General features: G+C 57.4%; 2 protein-coding genes across 5 annotated transcripts in view; one reads left to right on the top strand and one right to left on the bottom strand.

Moving 5' to 3' along the window:
• Nucleotides 1-54: 54 nt before the first annotated feature.
• On the bottom strand, nt 55-7788 carry AMOTL2 (angiomotin like 2). Of its 3 annotated transcripts, none has more exons than XM_030227333.2 (10): nt 7716-7788; nt 5881-6671; nt 4363-4585; nt 3717-3861; nt 3478-3570; nt 2556-2851; nt 2161-2453; nt 1835-2046; nt 1396-1551; nt 55-1217 (listed from the first exon to the last, which is right to left on the bottom strand). In XM_030227333.2, the coding sequence occupies exons 2-10, from the start codon at nt 6582-6584 to the stop codon at nt 1159-1161; spliced, it is 2181 nt and encodes a 726-aa protein (XP_030083193.2). In that variant the 5' UTR covers nt 6585-6671; nt 7716-7788; the 3' UTR covers nt 55-1158. The 3 variants fall into 3 exon arrangements, with proteins under 3 accessions (XP_030083193.2, XP_030083194.2, XP_030083195.2); XM_030227334.2 differs by having other exon boundaries at nt 1396-1539; XM_030227335.2 differs by having other exon boundaries at nt 1396-1536.
• Nucleotides 7789-19843: 12055 nt separating this feature from the next.
• Nucleotides 19844-24267, top strand: part of SENP2 (SUMO specific peptidase 2) — a 10794-nt gene continuing 6370 nt past the window's right edge. For both annotated transcript variants that reach the window (XM_030226994.2, XM_030226993.2), the window contains exons 1-7: nt 19844-19983; nt 21030-21085; nt 21751-21881; nt 22111-22177; nt 22858-22936; nt 23576-23705; nt 23832-23935. In XM_030226994.2, coding sequence (XP_030082854.1) covers nt 19856-19983; nt 21030-21085; nt 21751-21881; nt 22111-22177; nt 22858-22936; nt 23576-23705; nt 23832-23935 — 695 coding nt within the window. In that variant the 5' untranslated portion in view covers nt 19844-19855. The remainder of the gene's footprint in view (nt 19984-21029; nt 21086-21750; nt 21882-22110; nt 22178-22857; nt 22937-23575; nt 23706-23831; nt 23936-24267) is intronic.

Genomic DNA, 24267 nt, shown 5'->3' with positions numbered 1-24267 from the left:
CTGGTGGCACCTCCATCTCTCTGCTTTGCATGGAAAAAAAAGAGAATCCATGGATCAATATTTGGGTTTTTTTATTAAAATATTGTTATACCAAGTGGAATGCTACAGCAATCTCGGTATAGGGTGGCATAACGAAACAGCCAGGTTTATGTTTAAATACTTAAAGATAACTTAAAACGCACAAACGAGAACTTGTCATCTTTGGCAGGAAAAAAAGTTCACAGCACGAAAAAAATACTTAAAAAGAAATACCAATATTAATATAAAATATATTAAGTCATGGGGTTTGGGGTTTTTTTTCCTCTTTCATAATTTTTTGTTTCTTTTCCATTTTGTAAACAATGCACAAGAACCGAACGCATTTTTTACGTGTCTGGGGAGAGAAAAATAAAAAATGCAGTTGGCCAGCAAATGCACACGTTGAAAGGGGAAAGAAATAAAGAAAAATATATATATTTACATGAAGGGCAAGGATGGGAAGCTCCAAGGAGCAGGATGTCCGTGCTGGCTACAGGCAGAAGCCAGCTGCCAGTAGCCGGGGGATGCAGCCAGGAGAAGAGTGGCACATCCTGCTGCCTCCACCCTCAGAGCCTTTCACCTCCACTTTTCCTCCACCCTTCATCCCCTCCACTGTAATTTTTGTTTCACTGTCACCCCATCGCAAAGCCCTCACCTGCCCATGATGGGCAGGATGCAGGTGATGGAAATTTGGTGCTCCCAGTGCTTGTCTTGGCCATGTGGATCCAGGAGTTCGATGGGACGCACAGAGGATCCCTTCCAGCTCTGCCCTCGTGCAGAGAGTTCAGCTTGTGGGTACAGTTTGGGCCATCAGAGAGGGATTTTGCAGTTGTAAGCCAAGCACCTGGGTGGGTGCAGATGGCCGAGACCCAGAAGTGGGAGCTGGGATAGGGATCAAGTTGGGATAGAGCCAGGATGGGGGTGGAGCCACCTCGGGGTCCCCGGGCTCCAGCACGCTCTGCGCAGCCAGGGACCCGTGTGGGCACTGAGGGGACAGTGACCCTGCCACACCCCGGAGTCACTGCTGAGACCGAGGGGACACCGCTGAGCTCCTGGCTCGGCCCCTCCTTCCCAGACGCTTCTCCATCCCGACAGGCTGGCAGGAGGGGTGGAGAGGCCACCATGCAGCCCTGGGTGGCCTTAAATCAGGATCTCCACCATGTCAGACAGGTCCAGGGCTCTGGCAGCAGCCGAGCTCTCTGCAGAGAAAGAAAGGATTTACAGGGATTCACAGGGATTCGAACCCACCCAACTCAACTGGGGCCTCAAAAATGCCTTAAAAATTGCTGATGCTTGTGCAGAGCCCATCCCAGGGATGCTAAGCCCACATGCTGGGCCATCCCAACTCCCTGCCCCATGCCATCTGGGGGGACTCACCCAGCACTGCGGTGCCCTCGCCCTGCTCGCTGCTCCCAGCTGCTCCGTCTGTCTGTGTGCTGCCGTCCTTGCTGCCGTGCTTGGAGTGGGATGGCAAGGGAAGGGCAGTGGACACTGCTGTCCCTTCAGTGGCGGCTTTGCCTGCTGGAGGAGACTCTGTTAGGGATTCAAGGTAAGGGATTCAAGTTGTTAAGGCCACATTACACGGGGCTTGAAGCAACCTGGCCTAGTGGAAGCTGTCCCTGCCCATAGCAGAGGGTAGAACAAGATGAGCTTAAAGGTCCCTTCCAAACCAAACCACTGAGATTCTGTGATTGCTGGCTGATCCTGGAGGAATCATCCCTCCCCAAGCTCTCCAACTCCAAAACCATAGGAGAAAATTGCATGCAGGTCCCCACTGCCAAGTGAAGGTAGGGAGCGGGCAGGTGTCCCTATTTACCTGTGCTGCCACGGGAGCTGCCCTCTGGTGACTGGTCACTCTGGCCAGCCCCTGGCCAGCTTGGGGCGGCGGAGGCAGCGAAGATGGAGGGCACGGATTTGGCCGGCCGCAGGGAGCCCTGAAGGGCTTTGCTGGGGTCCCTCCGTGAGCGCTGCTGGAGGACCTTGATGACAGCATCCTTCTCCAGGATTTGGGCATGAAGGGCTTTTAACCTGGAGAGGAGGAAAGGCAGAAGCTGGAGGAGGAGCTGGATGGGAAGAGGAGGATCCAGGCACTGCCCAACCAAAAAGTTTGATGCCAAATGCCTCTGGCAAACTGGGACTAACCTGTTCTCCATCTCCTGGTGCTTGTGGCTGGCCAGGAGAAGGTCCTCGTTGAAGCTGCTGTTGGGGGAGTGCCGTGGGGAGTGGCTGATGAGGGTGGTGTCGCGCTGGGCGGCCGCCGTGGCCGCGGCGTCCATGGCGAACTGGCGCATGGTGCACTCCTCCAGGTACTTCTGCTCCCACTTGGTCATGTCGGCCTCCAGCGCCAGGATCTTCTCCTCCCTCTCCCTCAGCTGCTCTGACAGCGTGTGGGCACTCAGCTCCGGCGTCCCTCCGCTCGCGGTGCCCGCCTGCCTCTGCAGCAGCCAAAACAAAGCCCCGGTGAGGATGAGGAGGTGCCGGGAGCACGCAGCACTCGCCGTGCCTGGCTGGAGCCGCCGTGCCTCGCCAGCACCCACCTGCTGAGCCCGCAGCATCTTCAGCTCCTGCTCCAGGCGGGTACGGAGCCGCAGCTCCAGCTGCTCCCGCTTCTCGCAGGCGGCCTGGAGCTGCCCCAGGGCCGCCTGCAGCCGCTCCACCTTCTCCACGTAGGCTCGTTTCTTCCGCAGCTCGGCCTCTGCCTTGGCCGCCCGCGCCTGGGCGCTGCCCAGCGCCTGCTCCAGCAGCTCTGCCCGCCGCCGCTGGTCCTCGTTTGCGCTGCGCAGCAGGGACACCTCCCGCTCCAGCTTCTCCTTCTCCTGCTGGTGCTCGTAGCCTGCAAGGGAACCCCAGAAATCTCAGATATTCGGCTTTCCTAAGGCTGGTCTGTGAAGCCCAGTGGGGATTCTTTGCTTCCCAACATCTGGCCATGCCACCCCTTCCTCCAGCTCTTCTATCAAATGGGGGTCAGGACATTCCAGCCACTTGGGCAGATGGCCAGAAGCCTCCACATGCCATATTCCAGCCTAAATTTTAGCTCAGGAAAGGTGAAACCTGCCTGGCATTAATCCAGCCACCTTAGGGAAAGGCATGAAATTCTTCCTACTAACACCAACATCCTGTCTCTCCGCTAAAATTTAAGTACATTTTCCCCCCAAAAAGCCCAGGCTGGAATGGCTGCGAAGTGCAGGAGGGAGGAGGAAGAGAACGGCCGGGCTGGCGTGGGGCGGGAGTGCGGGCTTGGTGCTGGAAGAGCCGGAGCTGCGGCAGGAATGTGGGGAATGCGGGTCACGCCGCCGGCCGGCCGCCGGGATTAATGGCTCGAGTCCAGCGCCAAGAACTGCTCCATCCTCCCTGGGGAAGGGCGAGAGCTGCCGCCCGACACCCGCCTCCTCCTCCAGCCGAGCCCTGCTCGCTGATGCCCAGGGAGCCGGGCAGGGATGGGTGTCCCCCAGGACTTACTCTGTGCCAAGAGTTTGGCCACGCTGCCCTGGTTGCTCTCCTGGTTTTCCTGGGTCTTGCTGGCCAGCTGCTTGTTCGCCGATTCCAACCGCTCTGGTTCAAAACAATCCAACCCAAATAAGATTTAAATACAAGATTTTGGCTGGAGGAAGGGGGAAAAGCCTAAGGAAGGTTTCCTAAGGAAACAGCTGGGGGACACAGAGCACCCACAGGGGATGGGGACACAGAAGGTCCCTCACCTTTCAGGTCCCGGTTGAAATCCTGCAGCCGTCGCATCTCACAATCTCTCTTGTTCCTCATGGCTTTCTCCAAGGCTTCCCGCTTGGAAGACGCCTTGACGAGATTTTCGTAATCCTCTGAGATGCGCTGGATCTCGCTCTCCAGCTGGGGTGGAGGAAGGGACAAGCCAGGGTTAGACATTCATGGAATGAGGAAAGGGAGATGCCAGCCAAAGCCCAGCCGGGGTGCTCAGCCCAACCTGAGCTGCCAGAGGAGCTCAGTGCACCCCAAGCTGACCCCCAGCACATGTTTTGGGGGGGAAAACTGATTTTTTTTTTGGTCTTTTCTCTTATGGAAGAGTTTCTCCACAGATTTTTGGCTCTGCCTTAGCCCAGCCACGGGGAACAGCCGCCCCTTGTAGACGGCCACACAAAGGGCTTTCTGTGGTGGCTGGGATGGGGGGACAGACGGAGGGAGAGGGTCACTGGAGAATGGGCTCCTTCTCCCCAATCCCGGCTGCCGTGCTGCAGCTGCTCCGAGGGGAACAAGCCGCCAGAGGGAGGAGGAGAAAGGATTAAATCACTGAAGGGGGTGAATTTTCACAGCAGCTGGTCGAGCATCGCCCCAGGCAGGAGACACACGGGGAAGCCGCCACCATTCCCTCACCTTCTGGATGCGGCTCGCCTTCTCGGCATAGCCCTCCAGCTCCCGCCGCAGCTTCTCGCTCTCCCGCTGGAGCCTCTCGTTCTCCCGCAGGACGGCGTCTGCCCGGGCCAGGCGGCTGCCGGCTGACACCGCCTGGGCGCTGACCAGCGCCTCCACGCCGGCCGGACCCAGCGCGCCCGGACACAGCGGCAGGAACGCGGCTGGCACCGAGGTGGGCAGCACCCTGCAGAGAGCGAGGAGGGGGTGTCAAAGTGGGCAGGGTGGGAGAGCTGGCTGCAGCTCCAGCATCCCATCAAGCACGTGCTGCTGCCTCCAAGTCAGCTCAAAGGAGGTGGAAGTGCCTATCCTGCTTTTTAGAACTGGGAAGCACTCGCTCTCTAACCACAAATCCCACCTTGCAGGGATGCCTTGACCTGACCCCTGGGACCTGGCCAGTGGGTCTGGATGGGCTCCCAACCCCCCAGGTCCCTCTCTTGCTGGGAATGCTGCAGGCAGCCTGGCATAGGATGCACCTTGGAATCCGGCATTTTCCTTATTTTCTGTGCAAAGCAAAGGCTCCTGACACAGGTCCTCACTGCCAAACTGTGGATGTGTCCTTTTTACATTGGGAGGAGCCAGGCCAGCCTGGCTGCCCCTTGTGCCACAGCTCCAGCATCACACCACAACATCCCTCCTGGAATGCCCTGAACAGGGTGGCTGTGCACGGCCCAGCCCCGCTGCGCTCCCACACGGGCTGCCCGCCAAGGGCCTGCATTCCTGCGGGATGATATAGGAGCAAGGAAGAATAAAAACATCTTCCTCGCAGCTCCCCTTCCCCTCTTTGTTCCCTGGAAGGAGAAGGTTTTCCTGCTGGAGATGCTATCGCTCTCTGCCTGGATAGATCAGCAGGGCTGGGAGCAGTGTGTCCTCACCAGTTCCCTTCTTCCCATCATTTTCCACACTGGAAGAGGTTGTTTCCAGTCCTCCTCAAATTCCAGGCACTGCCTGGACCCCCAGATGTCCATCTCACAGTCACCCGGGGGCTTTGCCAGAGGCATTGAGCTGCCAAAGGGACCACAGACCACCCGGCACCAGCCCAGGCTCTGCTCAGCAGCAATTCCAAGTGTCTTGGACATTCCCAGCTCAGGACCATGGCATGGGTTTCTGTGGAGCAGGGAGCATATTTATCTTCCACCCTGGCCCATACCTATTCCACATTTAGCTGTTTCCTGGGCTGCTTCCAGCTCCTAGATTATCCCCTAAATTACCCCCAGCTCCCTCCTGGTGCATGGGAAGGAGGCAGGGTCTGCTGTGGGAATGGGATTTTCTTCACTGGTTGGAAAAGCCCAGCCGTGCTGGGGGAGCTGGGGACAGGAGCAGAGTGGGGGGCTCCCAGCAGACCCCCACGGCCTGGGCCAGTGAGGACAAGAGCAGCTGCTCTGGGCCCCCACCACCCTTCGCATCCCGCAAGTTCCAAGCATCCATCCTGGACATTCCTGAAAGGCATCCAAAAGCAGAGCCCAGGGGCCACAGTTTTACCTGATCTCAGGATGCTGAAATCCAGGACCTTCCCGGGAGCAGGGTCGGGGTTCAGCCAGGTAAGCGTCCTGGGAAGGGATGACGTAGGGATACTCCGGGGGCGGTCCCCGCGGCTCCGTGCCCTCGGGGTGCTGCCCGCGCAGGGGGACGAGCTGCCGGGAGAGCTGCGGGAAGCTGTGGGAAGCGCTGATGGGGCTCTGCGCCTTGGCCCCGTTCCGCTCCAGCGACATCCGCATGAGCCGCTCGCTCAGCGACCGCACGTGGCCGTGCTTCAGCTCCTTCAGCCCCTCGTCGGGGCGCCGGGCGCCGCTGTCGGCCCCGCGCGGGGCGCTCTCAGCCCGGAGCCCCGCGCCCGCCGCTCCCCGCTGCGAGGCCAGCAGCTGGGAATGCGCCTTGGCCTCCTCGTAGGTGGGCAGCTCCTCGCCCTTGGGCGGGCACAGCCGATAGACGCTGTTCTCCAAGTAGACGTGGTCGGAGTGATGCTCCTGGCCCTGCGGCTCCTGCCGCGTGGATTGCTGCACCATCTGGCTCTCCTCCGGGCTGAGGCTCTCCAGGGAGGAGCGGGGGCTGCCGCCGCCGCCGCCGCGCAGGGCCTGCTGCTGGATGGCCAGCAGAGTGCGGTTCTCCGTGAGATTCCCATAGCGCAGCTGCTCCTGGATCAGGCGGTGCAGCACCGTCCCGTTCGAGTCCTCCGCCGTCCTCATGTCCGTCCGTGCCGGCGGCAGAGCCACGTTTCCACCCGAGAAGGGCGTCCCGGGGGACCTCAACAGTGACTGGGCACGCCGAGACACCTGCGGGAGGGAGAAACGGGATTGTTGGGAAGCTGTCGGGGCAGGACGGTCCGGATCCTGGTGGACGCGGGATTGTTTGCCAGGAATCCGGCCCGGACGTGCCGGAGGGGTGGGAGCCCGTGGCTGCAGTGGGAGAGCGGAGCAGCCCCCGCAGTGCGCTGGCCGAGCACCGGCACTCAGCGCGCCCGGAGCCGGGGCTGCCACCTGGGGCTGGCTCCGGAGCTTGCGCCCCATGGAGTTGGGACTGGCACTGGCCCGGGAGTGGGGGATAAAGCAGCCCCACGGGACCGGGCACAGAGCCACCGGGAGATGGATAGGACCCCCTATCCCTGGATCCTTAGGTCCCGGACTTGCAGAGGTGTCCCAGTCCCGGTGAGGGTCCTGGGATTTTTCCGTGGGGCGGGGGCGGCTCTAGGTGCCGTGGGGATGTTCCGGTCCCGTTTGGGAGGGTTCCAGGAGAGTTCCCAGTCCCTGGGGGTGGATCCGGCATGGAAGAGGGTCTTTTCCCCGGGAGGGTCCAGGTGCCGGGGAAGGGGGGGTCGAGTCCCCGTCCCAGGGAGAGGGGTCTCGGTTCTGGGGGGCGTTCTCTTCCCGTGGAGGGATCCCAGTCCCCGCTGGGGGCTTCCTTGGGCCAGGGGGGTTCGATCCCCGTCAAAGAGTCCCAGCCCCAGGGGGATGTCTCAGTCCCGGCCGGGAAGATCTCGGTCCCGGGATTGCTGGTCCGGTTGGGTCCCGGTGCCGAGGGAGGTCCCAATCCCTGCTGGGGGATTCCCGGTTCCGGGGGAGCGTCCTTTTCCCCAAGGGGGATCCCCTTGCCGGGGGGGGGTCCCAATACCGGTCGGGGGCGACCCAGTGCTAGAGGGGTTCCCGGTGCCGAGGTGGGGGGGGGGGGAAGGGGTGTCAGTACCGGGGAATTCCCGGTGCCGGAGGGTCCCGATACCGGTCGGGGGAGTCCCGGTGCCGGTCAGGGGGTCCCGGTGCTGGGGAATTCCCGGTGCCAGGGGGTCCCCGGTGCCGGTCGGGGGTCCCGGCGGCGGAACTCACCGGGGCATGGCGGATCGGAGCGGTGCTGCGGCGTCTCTGAGCGTCCCGGGGCCGCGGGGGCCGGGCCGGGCTTTGCTATGCCCGGAATGCGGGGCCGGTCCCGCCCCGCTCCGCCCCGGGGCCGCCGCCGGCGCAGGAGCGCGGCCGGGAGCGGGAGCGGCAGCTGCGGGCGGGGGGGCGGCTGTGCCCGCCAGCTGTCCCGGGCCGTAAATCTGCCCCAGCCTTTGTCTGCGGGGTCGGGGCAACCCCGAGCCTGCCGGCCCCATCTGCTCTGCCCCCTCGGGCCCCCCCTTCTCGCATCCCCCTCCTTACATTCTCCCTTCTTCGCATCCCCCCGCGTCGCATTCTGCGTCCTCGCATCCCCCCTCCTCTCATCCCCCCTCCTCTTATCCCCCTTCCTCGTGTCCTTCTCCTTACATCCTCCTTCTCACATCCCCCCTTCACATCCCCCACCTCACACCCCTGTCCTCTCATTCCCCACCTCACATTCCTCCTCACATCCCCCTCCTTATGTCCCCCTCTTGGTATTTCACATCCCACTTCTTGCATCCCACATCTCTCATCCCCCCTCCTCACCTTCCCCCTCCTTGCATCCTCTCTTCACATCCCTCTCCTTGCATTCCTCCCTCCTTGTGTCCTCCATCCTCACACCCCCCTGGCTGGGGATGCCAGCTCCCTGTGGATGCAGCAATTCCTGCCAGCTCGTGTCTGCCTCGGCACATTTGCGTGTTCCCTGCTTCTCTTCTCTCCCAGCCTCAGTTTCCCCTTTTGGGCTCTGCCACCCCCTTCCCTGGGGGCACACAGGGATGGAGGAAGCCATCAGGGGCCGAACTCCCCCTTTATAGTGCCTCGGCTCACCTCTGGGGGGACACTGAGCACCCCCAGCCCCAAAGCAGTGAAACACCAGCCCCATCTCAGCCCCAGGCTGCCGGTGCAGAGTCCAGAGGCCCCGAGAGAGACGGCAGATGGCCAGAGGGGAGGCGGCGGGGAGAGGCAGGTGCAGGGGAAAATTGCTTATTAGCTCCGGGACATTAAGCTCCCATTCTTTTGAGGGAACTCAAAAAGCATCTTCTGACTGGCACAGAGCCGGGAGCCTGATCTGGGGAGGGGGACATGGGGGTCTCCAGCCTCATCCCCTTGTTTTTCTGCTCCATCACACGCTGGTCTCAGCCCCGAGGCACCCAGGGTGCAATAGCAGGCACAGGGCTGCAGGCACAGCTCATTACCTCTGGGTTATCTCCCAAAAAATAGGGAAAAAATAAATCTCCAATGTGTAGCAGGTACCAGACTCAAAGGCAGGGGAGCATGGAAAGAGAATGCAGAGAGATGGAGTCAGTGCTTGGAGGAAGAGGAGCACCTGGAAGCTCAAGAATCAGGTTTTCCAGCCCAGTTTTCCCAGTGACAAGTCAAATCCTCATGGATGAAGGTTGAAATGTGGGGATTGGCACCCTGAAGCCCCAGTGAGGGTCTAGCTGGTGTGGGGAGGAGATGAGAGCACAGCACTTGTCCCTGTGTCCCCAGGCACGTGCAGAGTGTGGGAACACTTTGGCTAGGCCCAGCAGCACGGGATGGATGGATGGATGGATGGATGGATGGATGGATGGATGGATGGATGGATGGATGGATGGATGGATGGATGGATGGACAGGTTGGATGGGGCTTGGAGCAACAGGGTCTAGTGGAAGATATCCCTGCCCCAGGCAGAGAGTGGAAGAAGATGGTCCTTTTTAACCTAAACCAGTCTGTGATACTATGGATAAACAGATGGATGGATGATGGATGGATGGATGGATGGATGGATGGATGGATGGATGGATGGATGGATGGATGGATGATGCACCACTCCAATACACCAAGCCCAGCAGCAGCATCTCCAAAAGGACCCAGCAGTGGCTCTGCCCTGCTCTTTCCCAGGTGGATGGGGCTCCCACCCGAGCAGCCCAGCTCCCCCAGCACCCAGGGTTCCTCTCCTGGCTTGTCCCCCAGCCTTATCTATGTCAGTGTCATCCTGCTTCCCTTCCTATCTAACCACTGCTCTATTTCTGACAGCAGGAAACCCCTCCTGGGTTGATAACACCCTTTGAAAAGTGATCTGAAGAGTTTCCTCTCCTTTTTTCTAATACTGGAGGTAAGAAAAGCCTCAACTTTTTTGTTTTCCCCAGGAGAAGGTGAAACAGCAGCTGGCCCTGGGGGCCGTGGTGGGGGCACCTTTGGCTGCCTGCAGGGACCCTCTTCCCAGGTGGAGCATCCTGGAGGATGGGGCAGGGCCTCGGGGACGTGGCTGGAGGCAGGGCAGCGCAGGTGCCGTGTCCCAGGCTGGGCGGGGTGACACACGGCTCTGCAATGCCAGACCCTCCCACTGACCTCAGCCCAGCCTTATCGCCGAGGCGTTGGAGCGAGGAGAGGGAGCCAAGAAAATACTCGTGGGATGAGATCACCTCGGCTGTCTTCAGGCTCCCGAAATGCCTCAGCCCTCAGCCGTGCTGAGCCTGGAAAACTGGGGCGTTGTGGGCAGAGGAAGGTGCCTGGGATGGAAGGGAGGTTTGCAGCCTCAGCACATCTCCTGGGGAGATGGTGACAGTGGTGACAGCATCCCGTGACCAGTGAGCCCCAGTGACAGTGTCCTGTGACCGTGCTGAACCCCTCAAACCTCTCCATGGCAATCTTCCTGCTAAAGCTTCCTCCAGGTACCTGCTTCTGTCCCAAACTCTGAATCCAGAGTGCAACCAGGAGCTGGAGTTCAAGGAATTGCACAAGTGAGGTTTCCCAGTGCCAGGATTCCCCAGGCTGCCCCCAAAGGGAATTTCATGCCCATGGTCAGGGAGCCAAGGCAGCACCCCAGCCCCTCCCCTGCTCCCACCATCCCAGCCAGAGGGATCCTGTCCTCCTGGAGATACCCCCACAAGCTGCCAGGCCTGAGGCCAACTCGTCTTCCCTGTCCTCTCTCTGAAATCTGCATCATTTTGGGGTGTCCCAGGTCTGATCCCCCCTGGGAATGTGTGACCTGGGGTGCTGCTGTGCAACAGATGAATTCCATTCCCAAAACTCCAACAGGGAACATGCCTCAATGTGACTGGGGAGGGTGCAGGTGGGATTGGGATGCTCCTGGCTGTGCCAAATCCCCTCACTCCTGTTGCTGCTTTGTGACTGATATGGCTCTTCCTCGATGGAGGAGGGAATGGAAAGATCCCTCTCCACCCAGGGGAAAACCTTGGTGGGGACACAGCTGGAGCAATGAGGGGACCAGGACTGATCCCATCTGAAAGAGGCTGGTGGGGACATCCCCATGGGCAGCCAGCCCCAAGAGATGAATCCAGCACTGTTCCCATCACTCTGGGGCCAGCCAGCTCCTCCACACCTTAGGTGTCTCTGCCAGAGTCAGACCCCTGAGATTCCCCTTTTTTCAGGGGAATGCTGGATCTGCCCCAGGTAAGGATTACAGAAAGCTGGAGTGCTCCTGCTCCCCCCCCCTCCACTTTCTCTTGGGTTCTCTCCTCTTCTGTAGCTGATCTGTAGATCCCATCTAGATAACCCAGGGCACATCCCACCCCCAGGACCTCCTGCCACAGTTCTTCATCAATCAAACACTCAGGGAGGTGATGCCACAGGCACCTTCACTAAGCCCCTTCTTAGGAATTTTGAGAGGGGGAAAAATGTGGCTGGAAACAGGGCCAGGACCCTCCTCTTTCTCATCTGCCCTGCATTTTAATGGCCCTGAGTCATTTCCATTCCTGGATGTTAAATTGTTCTTTTCTGCTTTCCTTTATTTCCCTGTTTCCTGCGAGGGGTTTGTTCCTGACCTGCCAGCACCAGTGGGACCCAGTCCAGGGGACGCTGAGGAGATGCCAGCAGGGACAAAGGTGAAGCCAGGAGCCACCAGCCCCAGGGGACACAGCTCTGCATTTCCATAGCAAAGCCCCTCACTGTTGTTTTGCCGCCTTTGAGGAATTTTCTCTTTTTCCTGAGAAATTCAAAGTGCTGGGTGTGATTTCCTGCCCACCTGGCAGGGAACCCTCCTGTGGCTCTGGGAGAGGGGAGGCTCCACCTCCTGCCCTGGAGCTCGGTGGAAATGTCCCCAGTGCAGGGTGAGACAAAAAGGGGAAGAAGGACAGCATTGTGCAGGAGTTGTTCTTCATCCCAGGATCCCAAAGGCAGCAGGAATTGTCCCTGTCTTGCTGCTTCACCCACCTGCTGCCTGCTCCCTTGGGCTCCTACCAGTGCTGGGGCCTTCCAGGCACTCTGGTGATGAATTAAAGGTGGTCTGGAGATCACACAGAGTGGGACAGAGTGGGACAGAGCAGCTCTGTGTCACCTCTGGGATCACTGCCAGCTGCATCCAAACACCAGAGCCATGCTGGGAGCTGTGTGCTGGTGAGAACACAAGGGAACAACGTGGAGCTGACCTTGATGGCACTGAACATCCCCTGGCACCATGGCAGCGGGGCTGTCACCAGGGTGGTCACAGCTAACAGGGCTGGATGGCTACAGGGCTCATTGCTTGGGGACACAAACTGCCTGGGAAACACCCCTGACCCTCTTGCCATGAGTTTTTGGGCTGCTGTTGATGATGGCTGGGAGAGAGGCTGGGGTGGCCTGGGGACAGGTGTGGAGAGGGGACAGCAAAGAGCAAAGAGCATCCTGTGGCAGGTGCATGGAGGGAGCACAGGGGGTGTAATGGAGGGGGGGAAGGTGGAGCAGCAACTCCAAACCCAGCACTGTCTGGGGAAGATGGAGCAGGGATGAACTGGCAGATGTGGAGAGACAGGCTCCAGGGGGACCCATCACCAGCACTCTGATATCAGCAGGATAAACAGGCAGGGCCTCAGGAGCAGTTTGTCCAGAAGCAGGGAGAGGCTGCAGGGCTGTGCCTGGCTGAAATGCTCCTTCACAGAATCACAGAATGGCTTGGGCTGGAAGGGACCTTAAAGATCATCTTCCTGTGGTCCAGGCAGCAGCCAGCATGTGTGTCCTGAGTGCTCCTGTGTGTCCTGAGTGCTCCTGTGTGTCCTGAGTGCTCCTTCCCACCAGTCCCTCCTCCCAGGACTCAGCTGGGACAGACACACAGACCCTCCTTGGCTGCCTGCTCACAGTGCTCTGCTCATGGAGCTCCTCACCCTGGCCCTGGCCCTGTCCTGGCACACAGCACAGATCCTGCCTCTGGCAGTGGGCAAAAGCCAAGGGAAAAGTGGGAAGACCAGAGCTTGAAAATCACAGAGTGGTTTGGGTTGGAAGGGACTCTAAGGGTCACCCAATCCAACTCTCTGCCATGGGCAGGGACACCTCCCACTATCCCAGGTTGCTCCAAGCCCTATCCAGCCTGGCCTGGAACACTTCCAGGGATGGGGCAGCCACAGTTTCTCTGGACAACCCGTGCCAGTGTTTTAACACCCTCATTGTAAAAAACTTCCTGCTAAATCTCACCATTTCCTCTAAAATGCCGAGTGCTGACCTCTCCCATGGCAAGTTTCCACCAGGCTCTGAAGGTCTCCTTGCTTACAGCAACGAGTTTGGGGCTGGCCCTAGGGTTGGCAGCCTGCAGCTCTGCCAGCTTTTTTCCCAAGCTGAGACCCTTCTGGAATCATGGGGACATGGGGACAGGCCCATGTGTGGCCTGCACAACACAACACCAGTTCAGGATCCCACAGCCAGCTCCAGGCAAGCTCAGGGTTGGAACAGCAGCTAGCTGGGACAAATTAGAGCCCTTTGGCCAAGATGCTGGAGCTGGTTTTGCTGTTCTGGGGCATAGAGCTAACTTGGAATCCCTGTGCCACATCCAGGCAGAGCCTGTGACACCTGGAATCATCCAATGGGAACATGGAGAAACCCAGGAACACCAACAAGGTGGTTCTTCTCTGCAGCCTCCCCTATGCTGTGTCCATTTCCTGGAGAAACCTTTATCCATGGGTGGGGTGAACCTTCCCCTTTCCAGCCCAGCCAAGGTGAGAGGGTTTGGCTGGGACAAATCTCCTTCCCAGCACAGCCAAGGTGAGAAGGTTTGGTTGGAATAAATGTTCTCCTTCCCAGCCCAGCCAGTGTGGGAAAGTTTGGTTGGGACAAATCTCCTCCTTCCCAGCTCAGCCAAGACAAGGAAGGAGGAAAGTTTGGCTGAGACAAATCTCCTTTCCAGCTCAGCCAAAGTGGAAAGGTTTGGTTGGTAGAAATGTCCTCCTTCCCAATCCAGCCAAAGTGAGAAGATTTGGTTGGAATAAAGATCCTCCTTCCCAGCCCAGCCAAGGTGGAAAGGTTTGGTTGGGACACATCTCTCCCTTCCCAGCCCAGCCAAGGTGGAAAGGTTTGGTTGGGACACATCTCTCCCTTCCCAGACCAGCCAAGGTGAGAAGGCTTAGTTGGAATAAACATCCTCATTCCCAGTCCAGCCGAGGTGGGAAGGTTTGGCTGGAATAAATCTCCTTCCCAGTCCAGCCAAGGTGGAAAGGTTTGGGTGGAATAAAGGTCCTCCTTCCCAGTCCAGCCAAGGTGGAAAGGTTTGGTTGGGACAAATCTCTCCCTTCCCAGACCAGCTGAGGTGGAAAGGTTTGGTTGGGGCACATCTCTCCCTTCCCAGCCCAGCTGAGGTGGGAAGGTTTGGTTGGGACACATCTCCTTCCCAGCCCAGCTACGGTGGGAAGGTTTGGTTGGGACAAATCTCTCCCTTCCCAGCCCAGCTGTGGTGGGAAGGTTTGGTTGGGACAGACCTCCTTCCCAGCCCAGCCACGGTGGGAAGGTTTGGTTGGGACAGACCTCCTTCCCAGCCCAGCTGAGGTGGGAAGGTTTGGTTGGGACACATCTCTCCCCTCCCAGCCCAGCTGAGGTGGGAAGGTTTGGTTGGGACAAATCTCTCCCTTCCCAGCCCAGCCAAGGTGGAAAGGTTTGGTTGGCCACTCATCCCTGCGAGCGCAGCCGCGTGTTTTATCCCGATGATACAATAGAAAATGCCTCCTAAGTCCCGGCCCTCCGGAGCATTTCCTTAGCTCTCTGGAATTTCCGTTCAGTCCTTCCTCTCCCAGGCTCTTACCGAAAACCGATGTCACCACGCGGCTCTGGAGAGCAGCCAGCTCACGGGGTCCCTTCCCAGGTCCCCCACCACCGTGCCCGGGATTTGCAAGGAGAGAGCTCCTGGAGGGTGTCAGCCCCGTCCGTGCCCCTTGATTAATCACCAAAGGCCACTCTGCCAATCAAGGAAAGATTTACAAGGCAGGCAGGAAGCTCTTGTTTTTACAGGAGTGCCTCAAACACACGCACACAGTAGGAAAAGCAAACATTCCAGGCATACCAAGGGATCCACGGGATAAAAATTCCCCAAACAGCCCTGATTAAGATACTTGGCTGCACATGGAAACACTAAAACCTGGGCTCAAGGATTTAATTGTCTTCTTTAGCAGCCAGCCCTGTGGAACAACCTGAGTGGCCTGGGAACAGCCACCCCGGGGGGCAGGGAGTGGGGTCAGTGGTGCTGCCCTCCCTACAATAAAGGTCAGGGCTGGCCCCCACCCCTCTCCCAGCTCCATATGGTCACCAGAGCCTTGTGGCAGAGCTTAATGCGAGTTTTTTCTTTGGAAAGGCTCAGCCCCGCTCCTGGGTGAGTCAGGCAGGGTCGCTCTGAATCAACAGAGTGCTGAATTCCAGCCCAGGGGAGCAGAGGGAGCCTCTGCTCCAGCCCCAAGATCCCCGGGCTCAGAGGGGTGCTCATCGTGCTGTGTCTATAACTGTGAGCTCCCATCCTGCCCTGAAGGCTCTGGAGAGAGTGGGAACACTCCCATCTTTTCCAGTCCCACATCCCAGCCCAGGAGAAGCCACAACCTTGCTGTCTGACATTTTGGTGAATGGATTTTACAGGACCATGAGAAAGGCAGGACGAAACTGCTATCCCTGGAAATGCCCATCCAGGCTGGATGGGGCTTTGAACAGCCTCTTCTGGGGGATGGTGTCCTCTCCCTGCAGGGTGAGAAAGCAAGAAGGCTCAGAAATTGTTGTGAGCTGGAAATATCCTCCCTCTGAAAGGGTTGGGGGCTCCCAAATATCCTCCCTCTGAAAGGGGATAAAGGCTCCTGTCTCATCTTTCTCCAAACCACACCACAGAGAGTAGAACTGGACCTCACCTGTTACAAATGGTTTGTCCACTTCTGCTCCAAATCCAGCTGCCAGTGGCTTGTCCCAGCAGGATGCTCTGCTTGCACTCGTGGATGGTTTCTGGAAGAGCAGAGGGACTGGCAGGGAAATTAATCACCTGGTGAAAACGAGAGTTAAAGGGAAGCCCGTGCTTGAGATCACAGAATCATGGAATGGTTGAGGTTAAAAGGGGCCTTAAAGCCCATCCAGCTTCACCCCCTGCCATGGGCAGGGACACCTTCCACTCTCCCAGGTTGCTCCAAGCCCTGTCCAACCTGGCCTTGGACACTTCCATGGATAGGGCAGCCACAAGTTCCCCAGGCAACCTGTTCCTTATCCCAAAGTGCAGCCCATGCTCAGGCACGAGTGGAGTTGCCTGCCCCAAAATCTCACCCCAGCCCCCCTCCTGCAGCCCAAGCTTTCCCAGAGTACCCATGACTGTGGGGATGCTCCATGGGACACAGGTGTGGGATCATGGCTTGCATGACTGAGGGTGTGCATTGCAGCACATCATATCATTCCTGTGAGCAGCTCCTTGTGCTCCTCCTCTCTTTCCCCTGCTCACCACCAGCAGCAGTCCAGGACCAGCTCATGGCTGGGACATGGATGCAGCCTTCAGGAGTTGGTTTTGTCCCAGTAAACATTGGCTTTTATGTGGATGGTTTCAGCATTCTCTGAACACTGCCAGGGCTGCTTTGAGTGTGCAGCCCTTTCCCAGAAGCCAGCACCTTCCCTTTCCACGGCTTTTCCAAGTGCTCTGAGGCTTCCAGCTTGGCAACTCCCATCTGAAGTCACTGGAGAAGCCATCCCAAGGGAGATGAGCACTGCACACTGCCCAGGGACCAGGGTTCCAGCAGCTGCTGGTGGAACAGCATAAAGAGTGGTGGGTCTGGAAGGAAGTCTTGGCAAGGATAATCCCTTGCTTGCATTGTAGGGGGTGAGGGAGGAACTCCCTGGAGTGTGGGGTTCAGGAGACCTGGTGTCAGGAGGGTCATTGCTGTCACCCAGCCTGGACACTGGGCAGGCTGGAGGACTCTGTCTTCACACCAGGAGAATTCCCAAGGGCTCCCAAATGCCTTTGAGCTCTTCCAGGAGACCTCTGGCATCAGGCTGCTCATCCTGGCCATCTTCTGCCCCCGTGGGCTCATCTCCTGGCTGGGAAGGCCTGGGAGGGGGAGGTGGGAAAATACCAGGGCAGGTAGAACTTCCCATCCTGTCCTCAGAATGGGGTTGGGAGACCTGCCCAGGCTGCTGCAGCTGCCCTCTGTCTTGCCTTGCCTTTCTTTACTTTGTCTTCCTGTTCCTCCCCACCCCCGCCTTTCTTTCCCTTGTTTTCCAGTCTCTTACCTTGCCATGCCTTCCCCTTTTCCTTCACCATGCCTTCACTTCCCATCACTTCATTTGCCTCCTCTTCTTCCCCTCCCCTTCTTTTCCTTCCCTTCCCACCCCTTCCCCTTCCCTCCCCTCCATCCAGGTTAACCCCCTGCCCTGCAGGCACAGCTGTTCCACCTGCCCTTGTGTAAAATAAAGAGATTTAAAAGACAGATTAAGCCTATTTGTCTTTATATCACTAAAATCACCCGTGTGCCTACAACCACCATCACTTCCCAAATTACCTTCTCAGTGGAATTACTTTGTTATCCCAATAATTTGAAACACCAGGTACTGCAACCCCACTGCTGTCACATGGGAGCTGCACTGAAGGTAGGGACGCTTTGAGCAATGCATAAATAATGAGCCATCATTAATAATTATTTATGGAAATTCTCTGCTCCCCTTCTGTTGTAGGAGATGGGACAGATGCGATCCAGGTCTGTTGAACAGCCAGGAACTGGATTTTGGTTTGCGTGCATCAAATATCATCACTTTGAGTCACAACACGTCAGTGCTCTGAGCAAGATGCTCAGGGGCAGAATAGGGATGAAGTCATGGAGGGAACCAGCAGCTGCAAAAATACAGGGATTGGGAAACGCAGCCGACGTCAAACTGCTCTGGGAAGGCATGGCAGGAGTTACAACACAGGCACTCCTCGTGTTTTTTGGGGGAAAAAATAAAAGGGGTAACTTTTGCTGCACGGAAAGCAATAAAAGAACAAAGTTCTCTCAGTCTGGTGGCATTATTTTAATTAAAGTTTAATTTATTCACGTATTTGGTTATTGATGTTTCAGAGATTGTGATAGTCTGCATATCAGCACCGCGGAAGAGAGAACCAGCTCACGGAATTCCACGTTCGTTATCCTGTGTTTGGGATAAACTCTTCCAGCTGCACAGGTTACAGGGACTTGGATGTGCAGTGATCACCCTCACCCCACGGACACGGTCCCCAGCTCACGAAAATCCTATCACAGGCGTTAAAAATCCTTTGGCAGCCCTAAAATCCTCCTCCATCCACTGCCCCGGGAGGATGAGGAAGGGATTGACGGGCGGCTCTGCAGGTCCTGCGTGGGGCTGCCGTGCCCTCTGCTGGGCTCTGCATCCAGGCTCAGCCTCCTTCCTTGAGGCCTGAAGCCTGGAAATTAAACTGCCAAAATTCCCAGGAAGGTCGTTTTAATTACAGCAGACCCGACCCCTCCTTAGATTCCCTGCGGGAGCTCCTGCTGGCAGAGCTGCCCCAAAGAGCTTCAATCTGCCCCTTTTCCTCCCTGCTTTCCTTCGAACAGCCCTTTCGCTCCTGAGGAAAATGCTGGAGCCAGCTTGGAGCGAGCAGCAGGGAAGCAACAGGAAAAGCATTAAAAACCGCTTTTGCCACCGAAATTCGGGAATAAAACCAAACACCAGCGCAGTGTTAAGGAGCAGGCATTGCTGCACGGCGGGCTCAAGTTGCTGCACGTGTTTATTAGCCAGGAGATACCAATTTATCAGCAAAGTGTTATAAATTCCCGGGCAGTTTGTTACTTCAGGTCCCCTCAACTGGGTTGGGCTCCCAAAAAAAGTTCCATCTCCGTGATGGGCAGCACATGGAGCAGCGGGGCCATTCCCGGGGCTCCGGGAGCGGGCGAGCCCCGCGGCACCGCCCGCTCCTCGCGCTGGAAGCCCCGGCTCGAGCCCCGCTGGCACGGTCGCGGTTCGGTCGCGGTTCGGTCGCGACAGCAGCAGGCGAGCGCGATGCCGAGGGGCAGCACTCACCGACGTGAGCGCAGCGCGGCTCGGTGAGCGCTGGGGAGGGGATTCCAGCCCTGGGGGCACGGAGAGGGCGGGCGGGGAGACACAGGGGCCAGTCCGTGCTTTTCCTGGGATGCCGGGGGGTCTGCCACCCGGGATAGCACCAAAGCCCCGAGAAACGCCCAGCGAGTCCCACCGCCCCGCAGGGACCCGCGGCGAGCTCCCCGCGCCGGGTCCCCACCAAAGCCCGAGGAGCGAGGGCCGGAGCAGGGAAAGCTGAGCCTGCGAGGGCAGGAGCTCCTGACCCCGCGAGGGGACAAAGCTCCCGACTCCTGGAGTCGGGAAAGCTCCTGACCCTCTGAGACGGCAAAACTTCCTGCCTCTAGGAGAGGGCGAAGCTCCTGAGCCAGCCGGGGCAGCGCTGGGCGAGAGGAAACGGGAGGGGGCAGGAGCAGAATGGGCAGAAATAACCCAAATTGTGGCCGGGAAGAGTCGCAGACCGCGCGCACGTGGCCCAGCCCGGCGGGCACGGCAGGGGCGGGGCGTGTGCGATGTGGGCGGGGCGAGTGGGTTGTGGGCGGGGTGTGTGTGGCCGTGGGCGGGGTGTGTGTGGCCGTGGGCGGTGTGTGTGTGGCTGTGGGCAGATCCATTAGGATTGTGGGCGTGGCCGGACGGGGGCGGGGAGTGTGTGGCTGTGGGCGGGAGCATCAGGGCGGTGGGCGGGTCCACCCGTGCCGTGGGTGGAGCGTGTGTGGCCGTGGGCGGGGCGTGTGTGGCCGTGGGCACGTCCATCAGATGTGTGGGCCGGGGCCATAAGGCGTGTGGGCGGGTCCATCCGTGTTGTGGGCGGGCCCTGTGTGGTCGTGGGCGGGGCCTGACCGCCGTTGGCGGCGCGGGGCGGGGCCCGGCGCCGGAAGTGCGCGCGGTCCATGTACCAATGGCTGCTCGCGGTCCTCCGCGCCCTCCGCGACGCCGCCCGCCAGGCCCCGGCCCCGGTTCTCGCCCTCAGCCCGGACCCGCGCCCGGAGCCGCCTCCCCGAAAGAAAGCGCCCCCCAGGTCAGCCCTTCCCGCCGTGCCTGCTGCCCCGCCGCTCGGCCCGGCCGCACGCCCCCGGGGCTCCCCGTGTGGCTCTGGGCAGTCCCTGATAAAGGCCAGGTGTTGCCCATGAGGCTGTCCGCCGGTGCGGAGGTGATTGTGGGTCGCAGCCACCGGTGCTCGCTGGCTGTGGGTCCCAGGTGTTCCCAATAAGCGCTCGTTCCTTTTCCGCCGGCACTTGTAGCGGGGCTGGGCGTTTAGGGCAGATGCGCTGGGGATCGGGGCTCGCACAGCCCTGGGGCTGGCGGGCTGGGGGCACGCCGCGCATCGGGGGTGCGAGGTGGATAAAAGGAGGGTGCCTGCCCACCCGTTAACCTTTTTGCTGCCGGGGGCGATGGCCGAAGCACCTCGGTGCCTGCTGCTCTGTGGGGTGTACGGATGGCACGGTGTGCTCTGGGGCTGGGGAGGGCGGCTGCTCCTTCCCTCGGTGCCCCATGGCAGCGACAGAGACCAGGGAGTGCCTCTGCAAGGAGCCGCGTGTTGCGCCAGGAGTTTTCACCCAGGAGCGGCTCAGGAGGAATTAGCTCTTGGGAGGGGGGAAAAATAAAAACAGGAACGTTCTTTGTGCTCTGTTCCTAAAGTGAGACGTTTTTACCGGACTCAACGATGGTATCAGCTGGTGAAAATCCTTGGGTGGGAAAGGGTGAGGCTGGTAATGGTTTCAAGGGTTTGTCCCCGAGCTGACTCAGCAGGAAGCTGCTGGAGTGGATGTAAGCAGGACTGGCATTCCCACCTTGCATTTCCTGTTCTACCTAAACTTTCCTTTGCAGCCCAGCGGAGTGACATGAACTTGGATGGCTTAGTGACCTCTGGGGTGCTTCTTTCCCGGAGGAAAGAGGGAAGCATTACATATTAAGGCATTTTTTGGTGGCAGGAACAAGCACAAAACAGAAGGAGAAAAAGAGGCCTGATCTGCTCTCTGGGAGATGATCTTGGGGAAATAGGAAACCCCGCTTTGGAAGTTGAATTGTGCTTGCAAAACATTGTTCTGTCTGTTCTTCCCCCAGTGTTCTGTCACCTGTGGAAGATCCTGAGGAGATCCCTGCAAAGAGGCCGAAACCAGGTATTGCTCCTTACAGAGAGATTTAATATGCCTGATTTTCCTTGGGTTTGGGGTACCTTGGGGAGCTCTGAATTTGGTACTTCAGCATGCTAAAGCTGAGGGGTTTTGAGCCACTTCTGTGGCTGGAGGGGGGGGGTCTCATGGGGCCTGGGCCCATGGATGATGTGTCCCAGTGTTCATGGATGTGGCCTTGGCAGTGCTGTGGGAGCAGTAGGACTTGATGGCCTGATAGGGTTTATCCAACCTTGATGATTCTGGGATTTTCAAACCAAGTAGAGGATGGGAGATCCTGGTCAGATGAAGGCAGGAAGAGAAGCAGGGAACAACTTTTTCTATCCTGGGAGGGCCATGTATTTGCCCCAAGGATGAATCCTGGCTGGGGCAGGGCATGTCCCAGCTCTCCCTGACACTGAGCTCTGCAGGGCAGCACAAAGAACATTTTCAGTCAAGGCTGTTGCTGTTCCATGGGGGATCTGGAGCTCCCTAATTCCTACTTAGGAGCAAGATCCCCAGTGGTGGGGTGGGGGTGCTGCTGGGCTGTGCTGTGTTGTTGAAATGAGTTGTCTGCTCCATGTGGGGTCAAGAGCTGGGCTTGGGTGGAAGCAGAATTCCCAAGCCCTGTTTCCAGTCCCATTCTTTATGGCCTGATGGTGTGGATTTTCCAGAATGTGTCTCTGGGGCTAACAAGGAGCCTGAAGAGGTTTCTGTGGCTGCCAGGTTGCCACCTAAGGCAACAAGTAGAAGCCAGGAGACTGAAAAGAGAGATGACTTCTCCTTCTCTGAGTCTGAAGATGAGGTGAGCAAGGGTTTTGAGGGGAGCTCAGGGATCAGCTCCCACAGTCCCTGCAGGTGTGAGAGCCTGTGTTTCAAAAGTGGTGCCATCAGTGCCCCTGCCTTCTGCTGCAACCCAAGCAAAACCATGGGCTCTGGGTCAGAACACAGCTGACTGAATTTCAGGAAGGGGAGGTGCTTGCTTGGATTCCACATTCAGGTTATGCTCACTCTGGTACTTGCTTTTATTTCAGGTTGTGTACATTTCTTCTGACTCCTCATTCGTAGCTTCTGCAGAGGATGAGGACACAACAGAACCTGGTAGGGCTGACAGCAAGTCCTTCACCTATTCCTGTCTCCTGCTGCTCTGAGCCTGGGCAGCTCTGCCCAGGCTGGGGGCTGGTTGCTGAAGGCAAAATATCTGGGTAGCACCAGGAATAGTGGAGGGTGAGCTCTGTTTCTTCCCTGCATCCTGGTATTGCTTCTGGATTGGAGCCAGGGCTGGGAACAGGCTCCCCAGGGAATGGGCACAGCCCCAAGGCTGCCGAAACTCCAGCAGCATTTGGACAATGCTCTCAGGGATGCACAGGGTGGGGTGGTTGGGGTGTCTGTGCAGGGCCAGGGTTTGGACTGGATGATTCTGTGGATCCCTTCCAACTGGGACATTCAGTGGTTTATCCCAGGATGCTCATGTGGTTGTGGATCCTGGATATTAACTGCCTTGGATGCAGTTCTAGTGTGTCCCACTGCTGGCTTGCCAGAAAGAAATTGTTGTAAGTGCTGGTTTTAGTTAGCAGAACCTCAGAACCCTTTTGAATTAGGTGTAGGCTGGCAACATTCTGTAGTTGCCAATATGAAAATATTCTGAAACAACATATCACAAATAATATTAGAACTTAAGGGATAAAATGAGAGTAATTTATCTTTGGTGAAGCTCTTTAAACTCCTATAACTCCTGTCTTCCTGACCAGTTGCTGATGGCTTGTGCTCTTCTCCCACAGACAAAATGCCTTGTGACACCAATCCATGCTTGACTGAGGAAACACCATCCTCTCTTTGTAAGAGAGTTCCATATCTGAGGTAAAAAACCCTTCTGTTTTCTTCCACTTCTGCTTTGAAAGGTTTCTTGCTCTTCACTTTCATCCTTGAACTTCCTGTGTTGCCCAACATTTATATTTGTGCCCACAGAGCAACATTTTTCCAGGGTGTTTTGGGGCTTCTCCTGGCTGCCCTACTGAGGGAGGTCTTCAGCTGTGGAGAGACAGCTGTGTTCTTGCCTTTGACCAATTTTAACTTTCTCTTTAAATCCAGTTGGTAGACTCAGGAGATCAGAGAAAGATGAACAAGTTCCACCCTCTCACCTCCCGTGGTAAGAGGAAGTGTTGAACTTGGGTAGAGGCTGAGACCAGGAATGCAAACAGAAAAAACACACAGCTATCAAAAAAAATCCCCCAAAAACCCCAGGGAATTTCCACTTCCCCAGAGACTTTCCATTTCCTCAGGGAATTCCATTGGGAAACACTTTTATGTTTTTCCTCTAAGGGTGTTCAGCTACTGCCACAGGTCACCTACAGAGATGTTGGAAAACCCTCCCCAACATGGTCCTGGGCAGCCTGCAGTGCCTCCTTGAATCAGGAGGTGCTAATTAAAACCTAATTAATAAATCAGGAGTTTTAAATGGTCTCTTAATACCATTTCTTCTGCCTTTGGTGTTTCCAGCCTGAGCAGGAATAACCACATCCGAGCTGCTCCAGAGAGCCCTGTCACACCCAGGCCCCCCATTAAGGAGCCAGGTCCCAACTCTCCCAGAGTCAGTGGCACCAGGAGGCCTTTGTGTGCTGCTGAAGAGGTAAAGTGGGGAGAAGGGAATTGTTTGGGGATGAAACAGCTGTGGGGTTCCTGTACAGTTAGGCTGAGACAAAAGGAAGGGCTGGGAATGCCTGCTAAAGTCTCTCTTTTCCTTCCCTTCTGCAAGGATGTTCAGCAAGCAGAAAATAAGAAATACAAAGAGCTCTTGAGTCTGTTCAAAGAGAAATATTCTGGAAGACTTACTTCTCCACGGTCAGCAAGACTCAACAAGTAAATATGAGCAAAATATCCCTTAACTTTCTGGTGGTGAGTTTGTTGTATGTGGAAGGGGAAGAGAATTGATCTTTTCTACTCTCAGGGTTCTGGACAGAATCAAATCTAATTATTTGAGTCTCTTTTGGAATAGTGGAGACAAAAAATCTGATTCTTGTATGTTCCTTATGCCTGAGCTGAAAGTGGCCAAACTTCTGGATGTAAACTCCTCAAAATGCCCTTTGCATGTTGTCATGGAACCAGGGACAGCATGGCTCTGTTAAGGATTAAACAGCCTAATTTTACTTTATATATTTCTGTTGCTTTCATTTAGCCAGTTGTGTACAAAT

This window comes from Serinus canaria, chromosome 9 (genome assembly GCF_022539315.1).
Source record: "Serinus canaria isolate serCan28SL12 chromosome 9, serCan2020, whole genome shotgun sequence".
In the NCBI taxonomy this organism is placed as follows: Eukaryota; Metazoa; Chordata; class Aves; order Passeriformes; family Fringillidae; genus Serinus; species Serinus canaria.
The sequence above is the reverse complement of the archived record's forward strand: the minus strand, read 5'-3'. Positions and strand labels throughout refer to the sequence as shown.